Source organism: Impatiens glandulifera, chromosome 4 (genome assembly GCF_907164915.1).
Source record: "Impatiens glandulifera chromosome 4, dImpGla2.1, whole genome shotgun sequence".
Taxonomy (NCBI): domain Eukaryota; kingdom Viridiplantae; phylum Streptophyta; class Magnoliopsida; order Ericales; family Balsaminaceae; genus Impatiens; species Impatiens glandulifera.
Genome location: NC_061865.1, coordinates 43322031 through 43344447, shown reverse-complemented (window position 1 = coordinate 43344447; position 22417 = coordinate 43322031). Strand labels below are relative to the sequence as shown.

General features: G+C 29.7%; 1 protein-coding gene across 1 annotated transcript; it reads right to left on the bottom strand.

Annotated features, from left to right (window-relative positions):
• Window positions 1-12584: 12584 nt before the first annotated feature.
• Window positions 12585-14564, bottom strand: LOC124935176 (homeobox-leucine zipper protein MERISTEM L1-like). Its single transcript, XM_047475626.1, has 5 exons — window positions 14097-14564; window positions 13911-14015; window positions 13208-13819; window positions 12994-13092; window positions 12585-12908 (listed from the first exon to the last, which is right to left on the bottom strand). The coding sequence occupies exons 1-5, from the start codon at window positions 14562-14564 to the stop codon at window positions 12585-12587; spliced, it is 1608 nt and encodes a 535-aa protein (XP_047331582.1).
• Between the last annotated feature and the right edge of the window lie 7853 nt (window positions 14565-22417).

The following is a 22417-nucleotide window of genomic DNA, read 5'->3' as shown; positions in this document are numbered from 1 at the left end:
TATCAGAAGGGATTGTGCAAAAGAGAAAATCAGAGACATCAAAGACGGGAATTGGAACTTGCTCATGAGAATAATTCAAGAAGGAAAGAAGATACTTGATCATATAAGTAACATACAACTACACGAAAGACCGGATATTCATGAATGGAAAGCTGAGGACAATGGGAAGCTGGTATTGAAGAAAATATGGGAGGTAATCCGGGAAAAAGCGCAGAAAGTAGAATGGGCTCCTCTTGTATGGTCAACGAATATTATCCCTCGACACCAGTTCATCCTATGGCTCGCCTTCTAGGAAAGACTCAGCACTCGTGATCATATCAGCAAGTATATGAGCATCCCAGACGCGAGCTGTCTTCTATGCATAGGAAATGAAGAAACCATAAATCACCTATTCGGGAGCTGTTGTATTGCTTCGGAGCTTTGGGACAGATTCTATAAAAGCCTGGAGCTGATTAGTTTCCCGAGCGAATGGAATGAAATCAAAGAAGCAACACTACTCAAAGCCAAGGGAAATAGATTTGCAACAAAGCATGTTCAAGTGCAGCTTTGAAGCAGTGGTGTATAATATTTGGCAAGAACGGAATGTAAGGGTATATGGCAGAACACGCAGGAGCGTTGACGAGTTATGGAAAGATATTGTATCGGATTGCAGCGCCCTCGCGAGAACGTGGAGAGGAATTCCAAGCACGAAGCAGAACTGGAATATCTACAGGAACTGGAGTTTACCGTTTTTTAAACTCACTAGAATTGAAAGCATTGTAAACATATAATTCATTTACGTTTTTAGATTTTTAGCTTTTATTCAAAATGTTATGACTTCAAAATCATTTTAGGCCTGTCTAGAATGATCTCTTAAACTCGTCATTTTTTTCCCGTTTTGGGGAATTTTTAATGAAATGACGCTAAGTCGTTTTTCCAAAAAAATAAATTAATTGTCTGAAATATTAAAGTATATTTTCTTTTGTTAAAAATTTGTATTTGAATTTTTCTTTTGATGGTATTGATGATTGACTGAAGTATTTATCCTGAGTTGTCAACTGCAGTAAGAAGAAATGTGGACACAATAGCAACCAAGTTTTTTTTTTCAAATTTTGTTATTTAATTCATCATATCAATATACCTTTTTTATTTATTATCTTAAAAATTATATTCATTTATAAAATTGTAGTGGTGGCTCAAGAAGAAGACAATTAGATGAAAATCATTCATTTTCAATTTTCTATCATCTTTGTTGTTCAAAACTATTTTGTTTGTTTAGATGTTTTGACTACTATATAATTATATGAGATAATTTATGTTAATTTTGTTATAATTAATAATGTCAAAAATTAGTATGAAATAATTTTTTTTAATAATTATTTAATTTAAAAATAAAATTATTCAAATAAAATTGTAAAAAAAAAATCAATATTATAATATAATAAAATTGTTAAAAATTAAAAAGATTTCTAGCCACGCTTAAATTAAGGTCGTCGGTATAACTTGTGTCCACCCTATTTTTGGTGACGCAAGAATAAGTGTTTGTGGTATTTTTTGCGACGCTTTTAAAGGTTGGCAGAAGTCTTTTATGCGTAATAGAAAAATTTATTTTATTTTGTTGTAGTGAGACCCTGGATTATTTTTAATATAATTAAAATTTTGAATTCCTATAGTTTTGGTAGGTAATTTTAATTAACTTTTTCAAAGTATATTTAGATTATAATTATTACATATTTAATCATGAAAAATTAAAAGTTATATCTAATTATAATATTTGTACAACAAAAAACTTTTAAAATACTTAGTTTTTTATTTGTTTAAAATTACGAATCAAACTTAAACAATATTTTATATAACTTTGAGTTTATTTTTTACTAAAAAAAATTATTTTTATTATATATTTTTAGTTAATCCGGGTCTTTTATAAAAGCTAATATATATTATAATTATTTGTTTGAAATAAAAATATTTTAATTAGCGTAAATATTATTAGGATTTTTTTTGAAGTGTGTATAAAAATAATCTTTTTATAATTTATATTTAATATTTTATCTTAATAAAAAAAAATTTAATTTTTTAATAAGATAAAAAATTTTAATTTATATGTATATATATATATGAGAAGTGATAGAGGGAGGGAATTTGGTGAGGGAATGACTTGGCATCACCTTCATTGATTGGAAAATGTAAAAGTGAGAGAAAAGAGAGAAATTATTTGATTTTTTCAGCGAACAAAATTATGCCAAGTCATTCTCTCACCTAATCATTTCTCTATATATATTCTATTTACAATTGTTAAAATCAATAAAATATTTTTAAACTTTAATTTTTAATTTTTTAATAAAATAAAAAATTATAATATATTTTCCTTACACTATCTATCTAATCATTTACTAAATAAATGTCTAACCAAATCATATATAATATTGGGTGTGAGTCCTTATATAGATCAGTCCCAATCACATGAGGCAATAAGAACCAAAACAAAATAGAACATGACCGAACAAATAGTGCATGAGGTACAAGATTTATTAGTGATAAATATTTTTGAATTTTTAAAAAAATTTTAACATAATTTTATATTGAAAACTTTGTTTGTGTATATTATTGATGCAATTTGAATTTGATATTATCTTATTTAAATTTCTTTGAGATGCATATTAGATCAATATATATAACTTTATGCTATGTCTAGGTTAAATTTTAAAAATTTGGACTTTTATTTATATTTTGAAGAAATCACCTAATTTAGCTTAACATTAATAAGAGAGAAATATTCTCAGTCTCCTTGAGAAGTCCTAGGTTCGAGCCTGTTAGGCGGCAAGTTTTGTTTTTAGTTATATCTTTAAGTGTGTTTGCGTGATATGTGTTAATTTAACTCCATTGTACACACATTTATCTCTTCTTTTAGCATAGAAGCAATAAGAGCTGAATATCCCCAGCATCTTTGAGAGGTCTTAAGATTGAGTAGATTGTTAAGTGTGTTTGTGAGTTATTTATTTATCTCTTGTGGTCATATTTTTTTTAAAATCACAGCTGAAGAAAGAATATAATCTACTTAAATGTTAAAAATATACCGACTCAAATTTACTAACAAGTAGTGCAATTTTATATTTTTATTGATATCTAATTATATATATATATATATATATATATATATATATATAACTTAATTACATTCCTTATATGATTGAAGGAAAAAAGTGAGGCAAAATTCACCCAAGCCTTCCTCCCAATAGGGGTCGGCCTGTTTTTCTAATAATAAATAAATATAATTTAAAAAATGAATAAAATTGATATATGAATAATGATTGTATTTATATTTAATTAATATACAATCACAGATGACAAGATATAAACCCCATTAAAGTGAATGAGACCAAAATGTACATACAATATAAAGGCGTGTTCCATATAATATGGTACACCTTTCTTTTTTTTCCAATATCCCAATTTGGAAAGGCGGCCCAAATAATAATAATTATTGAGATATTTTTTTTGGAAAATGACTTATTTTTATTTAATTAAAAACCCTAAAAGAGGGAAAATAAGGTTCAAGAAATAAAGTTAGACAGATCCTATCTTTGTTGAAAAACCAAATAAGTTTCAAATATCTGAATTACAGAACAAACAGAACAACAAATAATTGAGTTACAAACAAGTCATCAAACAAGAACTATTTGAACATTCATTTTCTTGTAATAATTTTATAGGGGATATTCCATCTTTGACTAAGTTTTCAATTGTCTTCATTAATTGAATTCCCCTCCATGTATGTATGAGAGCGTTGCCATCATAAACAATATCATCCCAAACTTTTCCTTCTGTTCTCTTATTCGTGTTATGAATTCTTGTATTTCTTTCTCTCTAGGTATTGTAGATCAGGACTCCCAAGAAGCATTTGAAAATATTCGCATAAAATCTATCGTTCTTAGCCTTTTTCTTTACAAACTCTATGATTTCATTCCATGTACCTAGAAATTTAGTGATATTCATGTTCTGAGCAAAATTGATCTACATCTTGGATACAAATACGCACTCCCCAAACAAGTGGTCAATGCTTTCCTCTTTTACTACAGAGATTATGCAATTGACGTCCGGAATATTCATATACTTTTTAATACTGTCTTTTGTTCCAAATATTTTTCTAAATGTCAGCCAAAGAATGAATTGGTTTCGAGGTATAACCTTTGAAGACTAGACTACTTTATGTCAATCGACCACCACCTCCTTTATTCTAATGATCTACCATGATGTTCCTGCCACAAAATTTCTATTCATAACAGTATCACAGATCTTTGTATCAATATTTCCATTGAATTTTATATTATTGATCAGATTCAGAATTCTGACTCATTCTGGAATAATCCTAAGAATATAGCTGTATTTTCCTTTCGGTTTTATCCCAATCGGCTATATGTAAGATGTAATCGGTAATATCTTAAGATCGGTTTTATATCTCAGATGCGTAGCCGGTTTTATCTCAAGTTCGGCTTTATCTACTTCAGTAGTATCTCAGACGCATAGCCGGTTTTATCTCAAGTTCGGATTTATCTACATCTGTAGTATCTTAGACGCATAGCCGATTTTATCTACTTTGGTTTTATCTATTTCGGTAATATCTCCAAAGCGTATCCAGTCTTATCTACTTCGACTTTATCTACTTCGGTAGTACCTCATACGCGTAGCCGGTTTTATCTACTTCGGTTTTATCTATTTCGGTAATATCTCCGAAGCATATTCGGTTTTATCTTAATTCGGTTTTATTCCACGCATTACCGGTAATATCTCAAACTCAGTTTTATCCTAAACGAATCCGATAATTGCAGAAAGTAGCCTTCACACATCTACACTGTTTTATTACCACTTTAATACAAGTTTGATGAAATCCTCTTGGGAGCAGATATCTTCCAATTTAACCTTAATTGTCATTTTGGTGCAAGTTTGATAAAGTCTTTTGGGAGCAGTTGTCTACCATATTGTTCCAAACATCCAAATCATTAGAAGACAAAACTGTATGCTGATCTGCTCCTCAGAAATCATTAATCAAATTAATATTATGTTGACTTATTATCAGAGTTTAAACAAAATCAAAGGATATCCCATCTGCTGTACTACTTTGAACTCCAAACAATCGCGATCAAGAAAGGAGTACTATCATGCAGATATAGCCGTTGAAGAAGCAAATATATCCGTTGATATATTTGCCTACTTAAGAAAACAGAAGTCATCTTCTTCAGTACCTTGCTCAATTTTATCATCTGGCCTACAACTTTCATCTCTTGCTATCGAATCGTTCAAGCTTTCAAAATAGTGTGTGTTAGAAACTCAAGTGTATTACAATATCATTTATTCTGTGTGAGTGGTGAGTATTGTAAGTTGACAGAATCTGTTTTTATTCAATGTAGTGAGCTTATTAAAAGGTAAAAAACGACCAGTCATTAAGCCTCGGTTGTTCGACTAAACCTGTGTGCGTTGTAAACCGATTGAATATTCTAGTGAATATCCTACTCAAAGGTTTGAGAAGAAGGGGTGACGTAGGAGTTTTATCTTTGAACATCCATGAATCTTGTGTTATGTCCTCTTACTACTTTCTAAACTATGTTTTCGTTGCTTCAAGTTGAAACAAACACTTCCGTACTTGAACTCGGTTCAAAAGTTTGTGACAACTTGCGAAGAATTGAGACCGATACTAACCTCTAACAGAGTTATTATCAATTGTCGTGTGTGTGTAAGCGTTCACCTTTGTGAGACTCCAGTCGCCTTTGGCAATCCCGATCTTAACATATGTGTCCTATGATCGAGGATGTTCATGCTAGTCTCATGATGTGAATTGTTTATCTTTTGCATGTACCACAGACGCAAGAGGTGGACCCACGAGACCTCTTGTAGTAGGATTAGTTTGACCACACAAGAGCTATGTCTTATAAGTTGAATAAAAGAGGGACCATATATATCACTAAATGGGATGGGTTCTCCATGAATTCTAGAAGCACCAGACCTCAGGTTATAGCGAGTCGAAGAGTTTTCATAGTTCTTCTCGCTCATTCTCTTGTATGTCCTTCTAAGGACAAGCGACCATTGACTCAACTTATTGAAATCACTCTGGCCATGGAGGAAGGACCACATGATTTGGTCAGATTAGTGCTTGTTGAAACTATCATGGGTTGAACAACTTCCCACGATATACTAATGTACGTATACGTAGCGGATCCCCTCTGGCCTTGTACCTCTAGCTCATGGATAAGCTCAATTTCTTTCCATATCCCTCCGCTCCTTACTTTTCCTTCTCTTAGTTACATAAAAGTAGGTTAACAAAAGTCCATCATGTTTATCTAATTGCGAACGACCAACCGATACGATACTTTGTGCCTTGGTATCATTTCGACACTTTCAAGTATTATATGGAGGATCTTCCTTTCATTGTATTACTTGGTCTAGAACATAGTACATATTACTATAATTTCAATCTTTTTTGACAGTTTGATATGAGTTCATGACACCATATGAGGGTCCAATTTTTCAAATGATTGTCCCTCTGAATTGTATTCTCTATGAGGAGTAAAATGATATGTGGAATCGATCGGGTCAATTCAGGTTCCCATAGAGATGGATTGCACGTGTGGAGATCGCTAGGAGTCTCTTCAGGCCATTCGACGATGAGTTAATGCTCATCGTCGATTCTGAAGATGAAGTAAATGACCTCGTGAAAGTGAACAATGAGACAGGCTTTAATTGATAGGTTATCTCTCTAGATTCACTTTTGTTGTTTCATTTTAGTATTAATTTACTACGTGCACAAACTCTTTGTGTGCACGAGAAGTGACTATCTCGTTGTTTATATGAACAATATTATTTAGTGTTAGAATGGATTTAGAAAGCGTGTTTCTATTTCTATCATAGGATAGGATTTGCATTGTTAAAAATGTGGCTTGTCACGATTGTTTGATATAAATTGCTTATGAACTACCTTGTCGGATTACATGACATCTTTTTTGCATGCATGCCTTAATTAGAATTGTAAGTTCTTGTGAATGTATAAAATGGAGTTTTTCTTTAAATAAAAAATCCAATTTAACATTGCCACCTCCACGTGTAAGACATGGAGCTCCTCGGTTTAGAAGTCTAGTCTACATACATCGAGTTGTACAAGGCACAAAGGTCCATTTTCATCATTATGGTCTTGACCATATTCTATCTTTGGGTCACAATAAGGTTAATATACGTTTGATGGATCATATGAAGAGAAAATGGTGTGTTATTCCAAAACATTTTCTATTGGGCATCGTCGTATCGCTCCTACGTTAGAAGAGTTCAATTTTCTTTTGTGACCTCGTTCACGGAGCATTCTTTTTCTTTCGTATGAGGAAAGATAAATATCTCTAATGGAGGTTCTCATAAAACACTCTGGGTTCAATGATCAAGATTCTCGCACTCTTATTTGGAACGAGGGTATGAATCTTTGACTATGGCATAATCTGTTTGGATACCATTTCAATATGGATAATGAATCGTGTTTGTTTGGTATAGGAATTATCTATCCTCTTATCGCATATTCTTTTGTGTCTGCATAGTCTCATTTCAATATGGATAATGAATCGTGTTTGTTTGAAGGTGCTGGTATCCCTATAGTACTAGCAATATGATTTGTCTTGTATGATTCTTGTCGAAACATTATTAGGACATAATCACCTAGTGCCAAGTGTGTCTTGTATGTCGCGAAAAGACTCTACATTCATATTTTAATTGTGGATGATGGATAAGCTTGGTCTTTCATCCTATAGCCAAAGTTGTTCTATTGTTCTTATACTAAGAGAATGGGAGATAGACTTTGTCTAGTTGCCTCCGTACGATCTATGTAAGATTATTTTTCTATTCAATTTGTGATTCTTTCATATCCCATCAAATTCATGATTTACACCATGAACAATTATGCGTTCATCATGCTAGTGGGTCTCAAGAGGTTGACATCATTTAAAAAAATAATGGCTTCAAATAAAATAAATCTGCAATCGGGTGTAGCCGAAATTTGGGATATGTTTCTAATGGCCGAATAAAATAAATAAAATAATTTGGGAAAATATTGAACCCATTTCATATCAAATTAATTTTATAAAAATTAAAGGGCTATAATAAATAATTTAGGATAAATGTTGTATCTATTTTATCTCAAATAAATTATTTATTTAACCTAAAAATATAAAAAATTAAATAAAAATCCTTAAGGTAAAAGGGTAAAAGAAAAATTAATTTCAAATCCAAAAGGGTAAAAGAAAAATTAATTTCAAATAAACCCTTAAGGTTTTAAATAAAAATTAAATCTTCAATCCGGTGTAGACGAAATTATGGTGAATAGCTGCAGAAGAAAACCGCGAAATTATGGATAGGCGCTGGATTTTCATCCAGCGTCTAGGAACATGATGCGTCGCTCGCTGCAACATAAGAAGACGAGCGTGAAAAAATAAAGCAACAAACGGTTGCTCCAACGTAGTCTCCTCCAAAGTAGAAAAACGCTCGCGCGCTGATTGAAAGCTCCATGTCCGCTCTTTCACATGAAATGATGTCGTTTTGCTTGGGATCTTCGTCTTCATCGCGACGCTGGGAGCATAAGAACAGCAGACATCGATTTTTCAAAGAAGAAACTCTGTCATTTCTTGACCATTTGGACTGATTCAAAAAGTAAAATGATCACCCTACTTCAATGATTATTTCCCATACATCTAGGATCATAATTACAACCTACATCGGCAATTGGTCGGAAGAACATCAAAAAGACCATTGATGGATTTTGACTAATTGAGGCTAACTTGATCATCAAACCGACTTTTTGGAGGCTATAAATAGCCTCCCTTGATGAATCTGAAGGCAAGAGATCATCTCTCAAGCCCTCAATCGGAATTTTCAGAAAATTTGTCATTAAAGCTCTAAGCTTCTAGATTTTTGAAATTTTCATACCATGCTTTAAAGTTCGGATCCATACATCCCAAAAGCTTCCCTAAGGTCTAAGGAGTGTCCTCCAATCCTTGACAAACTTCCAATCATCCTCTAATTCAATCACTTAGTTTGAAATTGAAATTTTTATATTTCAATTTTCATAAGTTTGTATGCTGCCTAGTTGTTGGATTTCTTAATTGGAAAATGATCCTAGGATCATTACAAGCTTTCTATGAAAGTTAGAATCAATCAATCGAACTAAAACAAAAAAAAACCAAAATTTGAATTTGAAAAAATTAAAATTCGTGTTTTTTGTTCTTGAGCTAAATCTCAAGAATAACAGTCCAGAAAGCTTCTTAACATGTTTTAATGATGTTGGACACGTATTTAGATCATGTTTGATCAAAATCAAAATTTTCAAAATAAATGAAAGCTTTTAAGTTTTTGAATTAGTCTAAATGAACAAGCATCGTTCATATTTTGGTGTCAATCAACTATATTTTAAAAACCAAAAACTAGATTTTGGTCCCTAAAACTGTTTTGATGAAATTCAACATCATTCTGGTTGAATCAAACCTTGATATAATGTTCAATATATTCCTAAGAGCTTTATGAAGCTACATAGGCCCTTGGATCAAAGAATTCCAGCCTCCATCAAAATTATAAAACATGCAATTTTTATGTTCTTGAGGATCGGAAGGTTCGACTAAGACCGAGAGGTCCGACTAAGGCTTTTCAGGTAGGACCGAGAGGTCCGACCGAGGTTTTCACCCAGAACCGAGAGGTCCGACCGAAGCTTTTCAGTTGGGACTGAGAGGTCCGACCAAGGCTTTTCAGCTAGGACTGAGAGGTCCAATCGAGTTTTTTCAACAATGACCAAAGAATTTTACATCCACTAGGAAATCAAACCTAGGACCGAGGGACATTCACACCTCAAGCAAGAACTACCGAACCTAGGACCGGTGGTTTCCACACCTCGACCGACGGTCTTCTATACCCCAACCGAGAATCCTAAGCCAGGACAGAGGGACTCCCGATCCAGGCTCTAGGGATTTTAGCCCAAACCGATAATATACACCTAGGACCGAGGACACCGGTTCCAAGGCTTGTTTTGTACAATTTTAAAATTTTAAATTTATTTTTGTAATTTTGAGACTTCAAATCATTTTCTAAAAATCGCAAAAAAACATAAAATGATTTCAAAATAATTTTGGAATATTTTCCATAAAAATATTTTGATAAAGGCTCGTTTGAGATTTATTTTTAATCCCTAATACTTTTTAAATTGATGTTTTCAGGTATACTCCTCTCTAGTCATCATCATCAACAACATATACCAGCATTTAAACATTGTTGTTACAATTTTAAATACACAAAAACTTGGCATGTATTGGACCGGAAGAATAATTTGTTAAAAAAAAACGTTGTACAACAATTTTCAAAAACCAAGATTTTATAAAGTAGAGAATCTTTTTAATATAGGTACAGATGATGAAGCGCGAAAACCTTTCCCGAGTATCAATAAAATTCGAACTAAATGAAACTCTGGTGAAAATATGTTTACATACGTATACCTTTTTTATTGATTTTAAAAATCAATTGGCGACTCTATTTCAAATAAATAATCATTTTAATTAATTTGAATACAGATTTCTACAACTTAAATTTTAATTTGATTATGATAAATCTAACGATTATTTAAACTTGAACCCAAATTAATTATTTTTATAATTAATTTTAAAGCTATCAGGATTTATATAAAATAATTTTTATTTTAAAAAGATTTCTCATACGCAAATCGAGGTTAAAATTTCTCGAATCTCGAGCTTTTCTGAGAAAAGGGTTTTCTAGGAGGTATTGCTTTCTAGCGACTATGTTGGGGATTTAAATTGTTTAGCTCAAAAATATAAACTTGGCTTTTGAAAAACGTTTGTATCATATTTTCAATTTAATGGGCATATCCCCAAAGGTACAACACCTAAGAGATGCATAGGTTTTATCCTACTAAATGCCTATGCCTGCAAAGGGTACATATACTAAAAAAAATATATATTTCTTAATGGAAAAAGCATATTATTTGTCTCCCATTTCAAATGAGTTAGTGAGGACTACACAAAGACAATATGCAATGTCAATCTTGAGTTCCAAAAAGCTTAAGACATGGTGAGATGTGACAGTTTTCGTGGTGCTCTAAAGTGATATTGGTGGTTAAAAATATAAGAAATTATGAATTGAGATGTGTATTTGACTGAAGTATGAAAGTTTGATGTATTAGATGAGACATTGTTTGGACTTTGGTGGTTTTCCGAATTGGGTAAAAGATTTTGCGGTAAGGGATTAAAATGTTGGTAATAGTGTGTAAACTAGCCTAGCATCACTTTAGAAAAAAAATATGGATGAATTACAACTTCAAATAAATTCTTCGGATAGACATATCATGACTAACAAAATAAAGAGTGTATTTATTTTTCATTTCAAATGAGTTAGTGAAGACTACACAAAGACAAAGGCAAGATCTAATGTCAATCTTGAAATTTATAAAGTTTCTGACATGGTGAGATGAGATAGTTTTTGTGGTATTCTTAAGTGATATTGGTGGTTAAAATATAATAATTTATGAATTGAGATGTGTATTTGACCGAAGTATGAAAGTGTGAGGTATAAGATGAAAAATTATTTGGATTGTAGTGGTTAGCCGAAGTGGGGTAAGATGTTGCGATAATGATATGAGATGGTTGTGGTGCAAAATGCTCGAAGTGAGGTCTCGATATTAGTAATATGAGAGGTCCATTAGGAAATAAAAAAATTTAGTGGTTAAATATGTGAATGATTTCGTTGGTTGACCAAGTGTGAAAGTGAGGTCGATTGGGAAACAAAGTATATTGGTGGTTAAATTTGTGATTATTATTAATATTATTATTATTATTATTATTACGATGAATATGATGATGACGTCGACGTCGACGTCGACGTCGATGATAGAGGGGCGAGTAACGTATATTTCAACTTTATATATGTTGTACTTATATTCAATTTGTTATATGAAATTTTTTAAAGTAAAATCTTTTTAGAGTTAAAGAAAAATTGGGATTGTTTATTTTTGAATTTTGTTTTTTATTTAGACGATCACACGTCTAATGAAGATGATGACGATGATGATGTCGAGAATGAATAAAATTTAAAATTTATTTATGTACTATGCTAGTTAGATTAACCTTGGAAAGAGGCCTTAGCAAATGTTAGAGATATGTAAACAAATATAGTAAAAATGATATTTAAAACTTAAACAATCTAGAAAAAATATTTAAAACTCACAAATAAAACATGATAGAAATTAAAAATGAAAATATATGGAATTTTAAGACATTAAACTCTGTTTTTTTTAAAACAAAATATTTGGAAATGAAGAATAATAAAATGGAGGATATTGAATTAAATAATTACAAAGTAATCACTAACTATCTATCTAGATTAAACTTGCAAAGAGTCCTAAACTTGTTAAAAACCCATAGCAAATGAAATATTAAATAATAAAAAATAATATTTAAAAGCTAAAGAAAACTCAGCAAATGAGATAGAATTGAAGCCTGCCAAAGTAACTGAATTCAATTAAAACAAAGAGCTAGATCTTTAAAAAAAAAATAGTCAAATAGCTAGATAGAGAAAACATCTTACTGGTTCATTAAGGCAATCATGAGACTATACCCGGTATTGTTGAGCAAATTAGTAAGAGTGTCCACAGATGGCTGTTCAACCACAATATTGGGATTAGAATCAACCAAAATCTGGATGGATAAAGTTACCAATGAGCCGGCCCCATCACTTCCATTGCCCAGACCGTCCGGACCTATCACAAAACCAGTAGGAAGCATTGTCACGTAGTTGGAATCCCCTCCGACCAAAGTCAGGTTCACCGCCGTGCTGTCAACCGGGGCATATACAATGTACGCTCCCATTGGATCCCAATTTTCCTCTTGCAGGACCAGTACTTCAGGCTGCATATTATACATATATGCCTTTTTAATAATCAATTAATTCATAATTTATATAAGCAGAAAAAGACTTAAGAAGATTTGTTACATTAAATCGTAGCACAGATACGCTGCTAGAAGAATCTCGGCCAATCACAATGCGGGAGATTTCTTTAAGTGGTTGTTCAGAAGATGTAAGAACATCCCACTGTTTATTTAAGACAAGAATAATTAATTAATTTGTCAAGATATATACAAAGACAGAATTGAAAGAGGTACAATACCTGACTCCTTGTTTGTTGGTTTTGGAGAAATTTAAATACAGTGATGGGCGGGAAATTGAGCCAAAAGGAATATGTAGCGACAAGGATGACCCCTACAGGACGACCGGGAATATCTGTGTTCCTGATCATGAGAACTCTAACTTTATTTGGGCCACTGTATGGAATTATATTCCAAACATTCCCTGTCGCCACACTCACTCCCGTATTAAAGATCCCTACCATCCTCTCAGACAACCAAGTATGGCTCCTTTTACTTTCCGAACTCATCGCCACGGTGATATCAGAAAAGGGCAGGGTGTTGGACATGACACTAAAGAGACGATCGGTTTGGCTTTGGAGAATACCAAGCCAACGTTTGGCGCCAAAAGCTAACCCGGATCTGACCAGAGCCTTGTAGATTGGATGAACACCAGTCACGTGTTGTGCTTCAACGTGCTCTATCCATGTCACGTTTGTGAATCCATTGGGCGTATCTTCAATTATGCACCCGGAAGGCCTTTTCCTCGATTTCACTAGATGGAATTCCCGAAATATGTCAAGAGAAACGTCCACCACTGCCCACTTCTTTTCACCCACTTGCCTGCAGTACCTTGCCAACACGTTGTCACGGATAGGAACAAAAGAAGTCTGCGCATGCGTCTCTATAGAGATCTGCAGCAACAAATTTCATTCATTCATATAAACTATATGAAATAATGCAACCAACCATTATATATAATTAAACAAACACTTAATTAATTACCACTTGCAATGCACCATTATAATTTCCTGGAGACAATCCACTCGACAAGATTTCCAAACACGTCGCTTTTGACACAATGGCACTGAAGAAGCTCTTCCAATTAGCCTGAACATCATCATCAGTACATTTTTTTTATTTAATAATTAATAATAAAATAATAATATATTCTAGCTATCTAGTACGTACCTGACTCATGAAAATATCCAGAAGAGAATGAGAACTAATATTAAGGGTGGTGGAGTGGCGAGAGGACTCGCAATAAAGACTTCCAGGGCGAGGTCCAAATCCTATGGGGAAAATCCGAAAATACTCATCCTCATTCAACTTGAACCCGATACCGCAATCAGAACGATTTGGGATCCACAGAGGTTCCCCCATCTCGGCCATTTTAACAACCTCTTCCATGGATATCATTGCAATCTGCAAAATCATACTCCTGCCTATTTTATCCCCTGGAAGCTGCTGCTGTTGTGGTGTCTGCTGGTGCTGCTGCTGATGAACATGATGATGATGATACGGATGATTCATCCAGGCCCTAGACATGCTACCACCTTGTCCCGGCATCACTATTGTTGCTCTTATCTGGTTTTGTTCTGATCCCATTCTTGAAGACTGCCCTTGGACCATGTAATTGTTGTTAGGACTAGTCCACATGTTCCTACTTCTGTCACATATTGCATTATTTATTAATATACAATTTTATTCATTTATAAGATATATAAACAAAATGAATGTATGAATTAATTCAATAAATTAATACGTACCCGGAAACTATATTAGAAACTCTAGCAACCTGCAACCATTTAAAATTGAATTGATCAAATTAAAGAATAGGACATTAATTGACACATAAATGATTCTTATATCATAGGCATCATATATGAATTGAGAACATATACATGTGTTGTTTGCGATACCTTTGAACATTTCATCGCTAAATGCGCAAAAACAATCGAAGAAAAGCATAAATGCCAGAAATCAGGAATGAGACGACATATAAAAAAAGCCAAGAACACAACAGAAGAGATAAAAGAGCAATCACTAGGGAAATTAGAAGCAATTCAGACAAATGGAAAGAAAGGAAAGGGTAGTAACAAAGAAGTTGATAGTCAGATTCCCAAGAATACTACCGAAAACCAAGATGGAATATCAGGGGATGGAAGTGTAGATGAGAAGAGGAAAGAAGATTTAGGTAAAGCTGAAGTAAGGAAATGCACAAGTAAAAGGCAAAGTTGGGACAAGCAAGGATGCAATAATTGATAACGATACGAGTAGTAACAAACATCCCTTGACATACTGACATACTGAAACAAAATCTTTTTTTTCCAGTTAAGTTCTGATACAACTAAAGGGAAGTTTATAAGAAAGTTCCAAGAAATTAGGTAATCATTGATCACAAAAAGTTATCATCAAATGAAACATTTCAATCACTAATTGTGGTAAAAGAGTGCTAAACAGAAGAAAAATAAGGGTGTTCGAATTATTACTATCACTTGCAAACAAAGAAAAAGTAAAACGAATATTGAGATTCAGATGAACAGTAAAGAAAAATTGACGTTGATGCTGAAAAACAATATATTCACAAAAGAAAGAGAAAAATACATAAAAGAAAATGATTAACAACGTTTTGAATGCAATGAAGCTTAGTCAATGATGGAATTTCTCATTTGAATCAGACTATTAATATTGTAGGTTTTGTATACTTTCTGGCTTTTACTCATTTGATTTAATAAAAACTAGAGTTTGTCTAGCTTTGATTTTGACTCATTTTGGATTCTCACCGATTTTTTTGTTTCTTTAATGAAATGACATTAAGTCGTGATCAAAAAATTAATTAAATAATAATACATGATTTCAATTCATTTCAATTCAAATAAACTCTTACTTCTTCTCTTATGCGCTCGTTCTTCGCGATCAAAAGCAGCTCCTCCTCCGTTGAGGTCTCTCTGTGTTCACTGTTGTGTTCACTGCTGGTTTATAACACAAGGAATTCTTTATGAAATTTTTGTACATCAAATTGTCTACATTAAGTTTCTATTTTCATTACGCAGTTGACCATTCTCGTCCTATTTTTTATTATGAGTAATTATCTAAAAGCTAAAATTAATTAATTGTCTTAAAATGATTTATTAATATTAATTATTTTTCCAAATGATTTATATTACAAGAATCACAAAAAGTGTGATTCCAAATAATTATGTAATGAACCACAAATATCATATTTCAATTACATGAAACTTTTTTCTCGTTAAATAAATAAATAAATTATTCTCATCATATATCCCAATATTCCATCAAATAATTGAATCACAATTTAACAACTTTTATAAAACTCAATGTTTTAACAACTTTTATAAAACTCATTGTTTAGATCCCAGCAAGATAAAATAATATGAAATTTATATATATATATATATATATATATATATATATATATATATATATATATATATATATATATATATATATATATATATATATATATATATATATATATATATATATATATATATATATATATATATTTATTTTGCTGGGATCAAAAAATTAAATTTTTTGTTTTGTTTTGCAATTAAATTTTAGGGATAGGACAAAGAGCGAGAAAAAAATGATAGGAATATGTAGGGAAATGACGTGTCATCCTTTTATTCGATTGAAAATTTTAAAATTCTCTCTCCAATTACATTTTCAATCTAATAAAGAGTTGACACATCATTTCCCTACATATTCCTGTCAATTTTTTCCCGCTATCTATCATTTCCCTATATATATATATATATTTATTTATTTATTTATTTATTTTTGGCACAATTAGAATCCCACGTTGGAAGATAATGGGAGTGAAAGACGTTTCTTAGTATATAAAAGAAACTACATTCACAATTAGAATAAATCTCATATCGAAAGTATAAGTAAAATATAAATCACATACAAACAGAACTATTAGTAAAATACAATTAAATTAAAATGATGATTTAAATCACATTTTAACAATGAGATCTTCAAATCAATGATTTAAAATAAGAATAAGAGATTAACTTTAAATACAAAATTAATAGAGTAAATTGATTATCATTAAATTAGTCGGATAAAAAATTAATATAAATATATATACAAGTTTTTTTCCTTATCTGCATCTCTTTTTCAATATATGAAATCGATGAAAGAAGTCAGATCTAAAACCATTCCTTTTTAAAATTTCATACAAATATATGTATAAATATATAGATATATGATATATAATCATATTTCCTTCTATATTTAATATATAGATACAAACACATATAATTTATGGTTATACAAAATTAATCTTAGTATATATAATTTAAAGTGATACAAAATGAATAGATCAAATAAATCTATGGAAAAAAATCTCTCAAATCTAAAAATTAAAATAAGTGTGTTTTTATATATTATCCCTATTTTGATATATAACTTAACTATCTATTGACCTAGCAAATATTTATGTATATACAATCATAAAAGACTTCGAAATAAATGAGATAAACATAAACATAAGCATTGCATATATATATATATATATATATATATATATATATATATATATATATATATATATATATATATATATATATATATATATATATATATATATATATAATAAAAGAGTTAGAGATTAGAGAAATTCACAAAATTAAAATTTTATTGTGAGAAATTGTTTAGGAGGTGATTAGAAAATGGTGTATTGGTATGTCTTTTATACTTGTGGATAGGACTTCTCTAGAGATAAGTACTAAAAGAAACACATTAAAAAATAATCGACTGTGACAAAAAATAAAAAAACATCTGTAAAACAATAATAAAAATAAAAATATTGGTGAAGAATACTCATTCAAAATGGTATAAAATATTGAATGAAAAGGTAAAATGTATTTTTATTTTTTTTTTTAAAAACAAATCAAATAGAGGCTAATATAAAAAAATGTTAAAAAACAATGTTTGACATTTTTTTATTTGAGTTCATATCATATACAAAAATTATTCAAAAAATATATTAACAATGTATTAAGATTTGTTTGGCGCACACGTTTTATTTTTTTAAAAATTAAACGTTGTTAAATTAAGATATAATTTGAAAATTAAATGATTATGTTTGAATTAAGAGTGCCAATAAAATTTCTTAACAAATTAATATGAGGAATAAGTGCAACTTAGTTTTTATTTCGATCTCACATTTGAAATTTTATACAGATTAAATATTTATATATGAACCTTGTGATATGGTTCCTTCTATATTTTCATTAATATTTAAGCACTCACATTTAATTTGTGTTTGAATCAATTTTAAATAGATATTGGATACTTAAAACTATAGCCAGGGTAATGAATGTTGTAAAATATTATGGTGATTAAATTGTTTATAAGAATCATATATATGTATAAATAATTATTTAAAAATGTATTTTTAATATACTTTTGTCTGTTGATCAAATATTTTTGAAATTTTAATATATTCTTAAGGTTTTAAAAATAATAATAATGGAAAGCATAAAAAATTAAATATTATTGGGTATGAAAGTAATTAATAAATTTTAACTTTATTTTATTTTGTTTTCTTAATTAACCTTTTTTAAATAATTTCTTGATGAATTTTCAGATTTGTAATATAAAATAAATGAATTCTATTTAAAAAATAATTGAAGAATTTTATTTTTTCTTGAAGCATGTGACCTTCATTTCAAAAACAAAAATAGTAAATAAAGATAATTGATTCTAATTATTTTATGCAGTCATTCATTTTAGGTCTTAATTTGATTTATTTTTTAATTTACCAATATCAAAAAAAGGTTGAATTATTTACCTAATTTATTTAAACATTAAATAATTATTTTAAAAACCGTTCCGGTCATCAACCTGATCTTTTCGGCGAACTTTGGTCCGACCACAACCGGTTATATTAGTGGTGAGACCAGATTTTAATTTTTATATTATTTAAAGTAATAAATTACAATGGCTGAGAAGATAATACCAAAAGAAACACTCTACCTCTCAAATCAATCATTTCTTAACTTAATCATAATTACTCTTAATCATGATTACTCTTTTAACCTTAATTTACACAACCACCTCTCCATATTTAACATAATCATAGTTACTTTTTTAACTTTAATTTACACAATCGCAGTCACCAATGATCTAATGTTTAGAGACCGGACTGATATTTCTATCTCTGTCTTTCTTCTTCTTCCCATCTCTTGGACTCTCGCTCCCCTTCATTTGAACATTTTTTCTCTACAAAATGGAGAAATCTCATCGATCCTTTCAAGATATCAATATTCAGTTTTAACAAACATAGAAAGAAATCAATAAGAGTTATCAGATTCTTTGAAGACATCCGCCGCCACCGTCTACCACTAGTTGAACTTTGGTCTGACCATGGTACAAATTATTTTAAAGATGATTAACCACGAAGCGATAAAATGCATATGCGGAAATGATTAGAGTCAAGGTCGCCTACCGAGGAGAAAAAATATATAAAAGTATAACGGATCCAATAGAATAATGGATAACCTTTCGAACCGGAAATTTTTGGTTCGAATTTCTAATCGAACCATTCGGTCGGACCGGTTTTTGACTCGTTCAAAAAGTAACCGTACAAAAGTAAAAAGTTGGGTCGCCCATTCAACCATTTCGAGGTAGGACCGGTTGAACTTCCGATCGAATCACGTATTTAAAACTTTGCATTAAATCTGTATATCTGTAAATTTTACCTAATTAATAACAATATGTTTTTGACCATTCATTTCTTATAATGGTTAATGCTTAAAATATCATTAATTAAAAGAAAGAATTATTTAACCATATTAAATTTATATTAATATTTTTTAATACTAATTATTATTACGTTAATAAATAAAATTAAGCAAATGTGATTAAATTTAGTTATATAAAAATATTATATAGTTCACCTTTAGTTAATAATATTAATTAAACTAACATGAATATCGTGTATTTGCACGGACAAAAATATATAAAAAAAAATTATTTATAAATGTTTTAGATAAAATTAATATTATTCAAATTTAATTATTTTAAAATTGGTTTTAGTTTGTAAAAATTAAGTTTAATTTTAAACTTAATGTTAACATATCATTTATACCATTGGCACCCACTTAATCCCACAATTGACCATGACACATATCTTATCTCTCTTCAAACTCAACTATTAATCCCCGAATTGATCCTCATCTTATAACTTACATTTTTTCATATGTCTCTTTATCCCTTCGGCAAACCACCCACTCACCATAAACTTGTGACTCACACTTTTCATATGTTTCTTTATCCATCGACAAACCACTCACCAATCTTAGTCGACCTCTTTTTTACTCCCCCTTCAACAAATCAACAACTAATCTCAATTAATCACATATCTCTTATCCAACGTCAAACCTATCACTAACCATCAACCGACCTTCATCTCGGGACCTCACACTTTCAAATGTTTGTCAAACTAACCACTAATTCCGACCTCACACTAGACAAACTATCCGTCACCCGACCTCCATCTCGTGACCTCACACTTTCAAATGCTCGCCAAATCAACCACTATTTCTAACCTCACACTCGACAAATCACCCACCACCCAACCTTTATATTGTGACTTCACACTTTAAAATGTTTGCCAAACCAACCACTAATTTCGGCCTCACACTTTAGATGTCTCGTAATATTTGTTTAAAAGTTGTGCCACTAGATATTATAGTCAAGAATGTATTCCTAAAAATTTAAATTTGCATATTTTGGGATTCGAACCAGGTTTTAAACATGAAATGTGAACATTTTAACCGTTAGACCACTTGATATTGTTGAAATAATTTTATTATTTTTTGTGTGTATATATATTTAAATTGTTGATAAAAAAAATTATATATTTTATATGATTAATGAGAATATATATATATATATATATATATATATAATGAGAGAGAAAATAATTATTATTATTAATTACCATTTATAAAACTTTATATATATATATATATTATAGGGTTATTATATATATATATAATTATTTTTAAGACAATATATATTTTATAAAATTAGTGATAGAAAAAAATACATTTATAGTTAAGAATGCATTTTTGAAAAATTAAATTTGCATATCTTGAAATTTGAACCTTATTCTTAAGTATTAAATGTTAACACTTTAATCTCTAGATCATTTAAGATTGTTGAAATAATTTTATTATTTTGTGTATGTATATATATTTTATATTTAATATTTATTATCAATTAGTTAATTTTTATATTAATCAATAAATTATTTGTTTTCATAAATAAAATATTATATATATATAAATATATATGTTGAGAGAAAAAGTGTATGATAAAAGATAAAATGTATTTATATAAAATTAATAATGAAATATAATATAGTGTAATATATATAATGTAACTACATTTAATCTATATATATTTATAAATTATATTATCGAAATATTATTGAATCGATAAAGTAATAATTTATTATTTTACATGTATAATAATAAAATATAATTTTATTTAATATTGTTGAATTTCAAAATTCAAATTCTATATAGTAGTGTTCATTTATTGTATAAGTTATTAAAGTATAATCAATTGTAAAATCTTTTTTTATTCTTAAAGTCATTTAATATGTAAATGGTGTAATATCCTATGTTGTAGGATTATTTTCATTTCAAAATATTCATCTTCAAGTACATATATACAGTACACAATCTTTTACAACTCTTCTATCTTCTCTTCTACTATTTGTAAGATGAAAAAATGATTGAGGGTCTTAATTAGAGAAAACAATAATGATGAATACAATGAGGATGATAGTCGTGTTTTAGAGTATGTTTCTCGCGAAGAAGAAATTAGAGAAGTAATGAAACTTATTGGTTTTCTCTTACAATATGATAGAAACACTCTACAACTTCATAAAGTTTTACAAAAAGTAAGGGATGAAATTCAAATGGATATAAATTTTTCATACAAAACAGACAACGTTGGACTCATATTTCACTAAGTTACTCTGAATTATTAAAAATATATATTATTACTTTATATAACGGTTAAGACCTATATGCGCCAAAAAATTATATTAATTAATAAATTTATCGAAATTATTACTTTAGTTATTCGCCCTAGTCGGTACTATATGAATTTATTACTTTATCGATGTTATAATTTTATGGAATATTATTTTATCGAGAGTCTACTGTATATATTTTTCACTAATTATATAAAATATAAATTTTTCCATTCAAAAAATTTATATTTATATATAATATTATAAAATTATTTTATATATATATATATATATATATATATATTAAGAAAAAATAAAGTTAAAATGGAGGGTAAGAGAGAGAAATATATATATATATATATATATATATATATATATATATATATATATATATATATATATCCATTTAGGGGTTCGAATTTAGATATTTTAATCATATAAGGCTCGAACTTGTAAATGAGCCTATGAAGCTCAGCTTTTTTTTACA

Excerpts from the sequence above, each read along its gene's own strand:
- LOC124935176 (XM_047475626.1), bottom strand. The coding sequence starts at position 14,564 with ATGTGGACTAGTCCTAACAACAATTACATGGTCCAAGGGCAGTCTTCA. Across the intron at positions 14,016-14,096 it reads TGGATATTTTCATGAGTCAG|GCTAATTGGAAGAGCTTCTT; the intron begins GTACGTACTAGA and ends GATGATGTTCAG. Across the intron at positions 13,820-13,910 it reads ATAATGGTGCATTGCAAGTG|ATCTCTATAGAGACGCATGC; the intron begins GTAATTAATTAA and ends TTGTTGCTGCAG.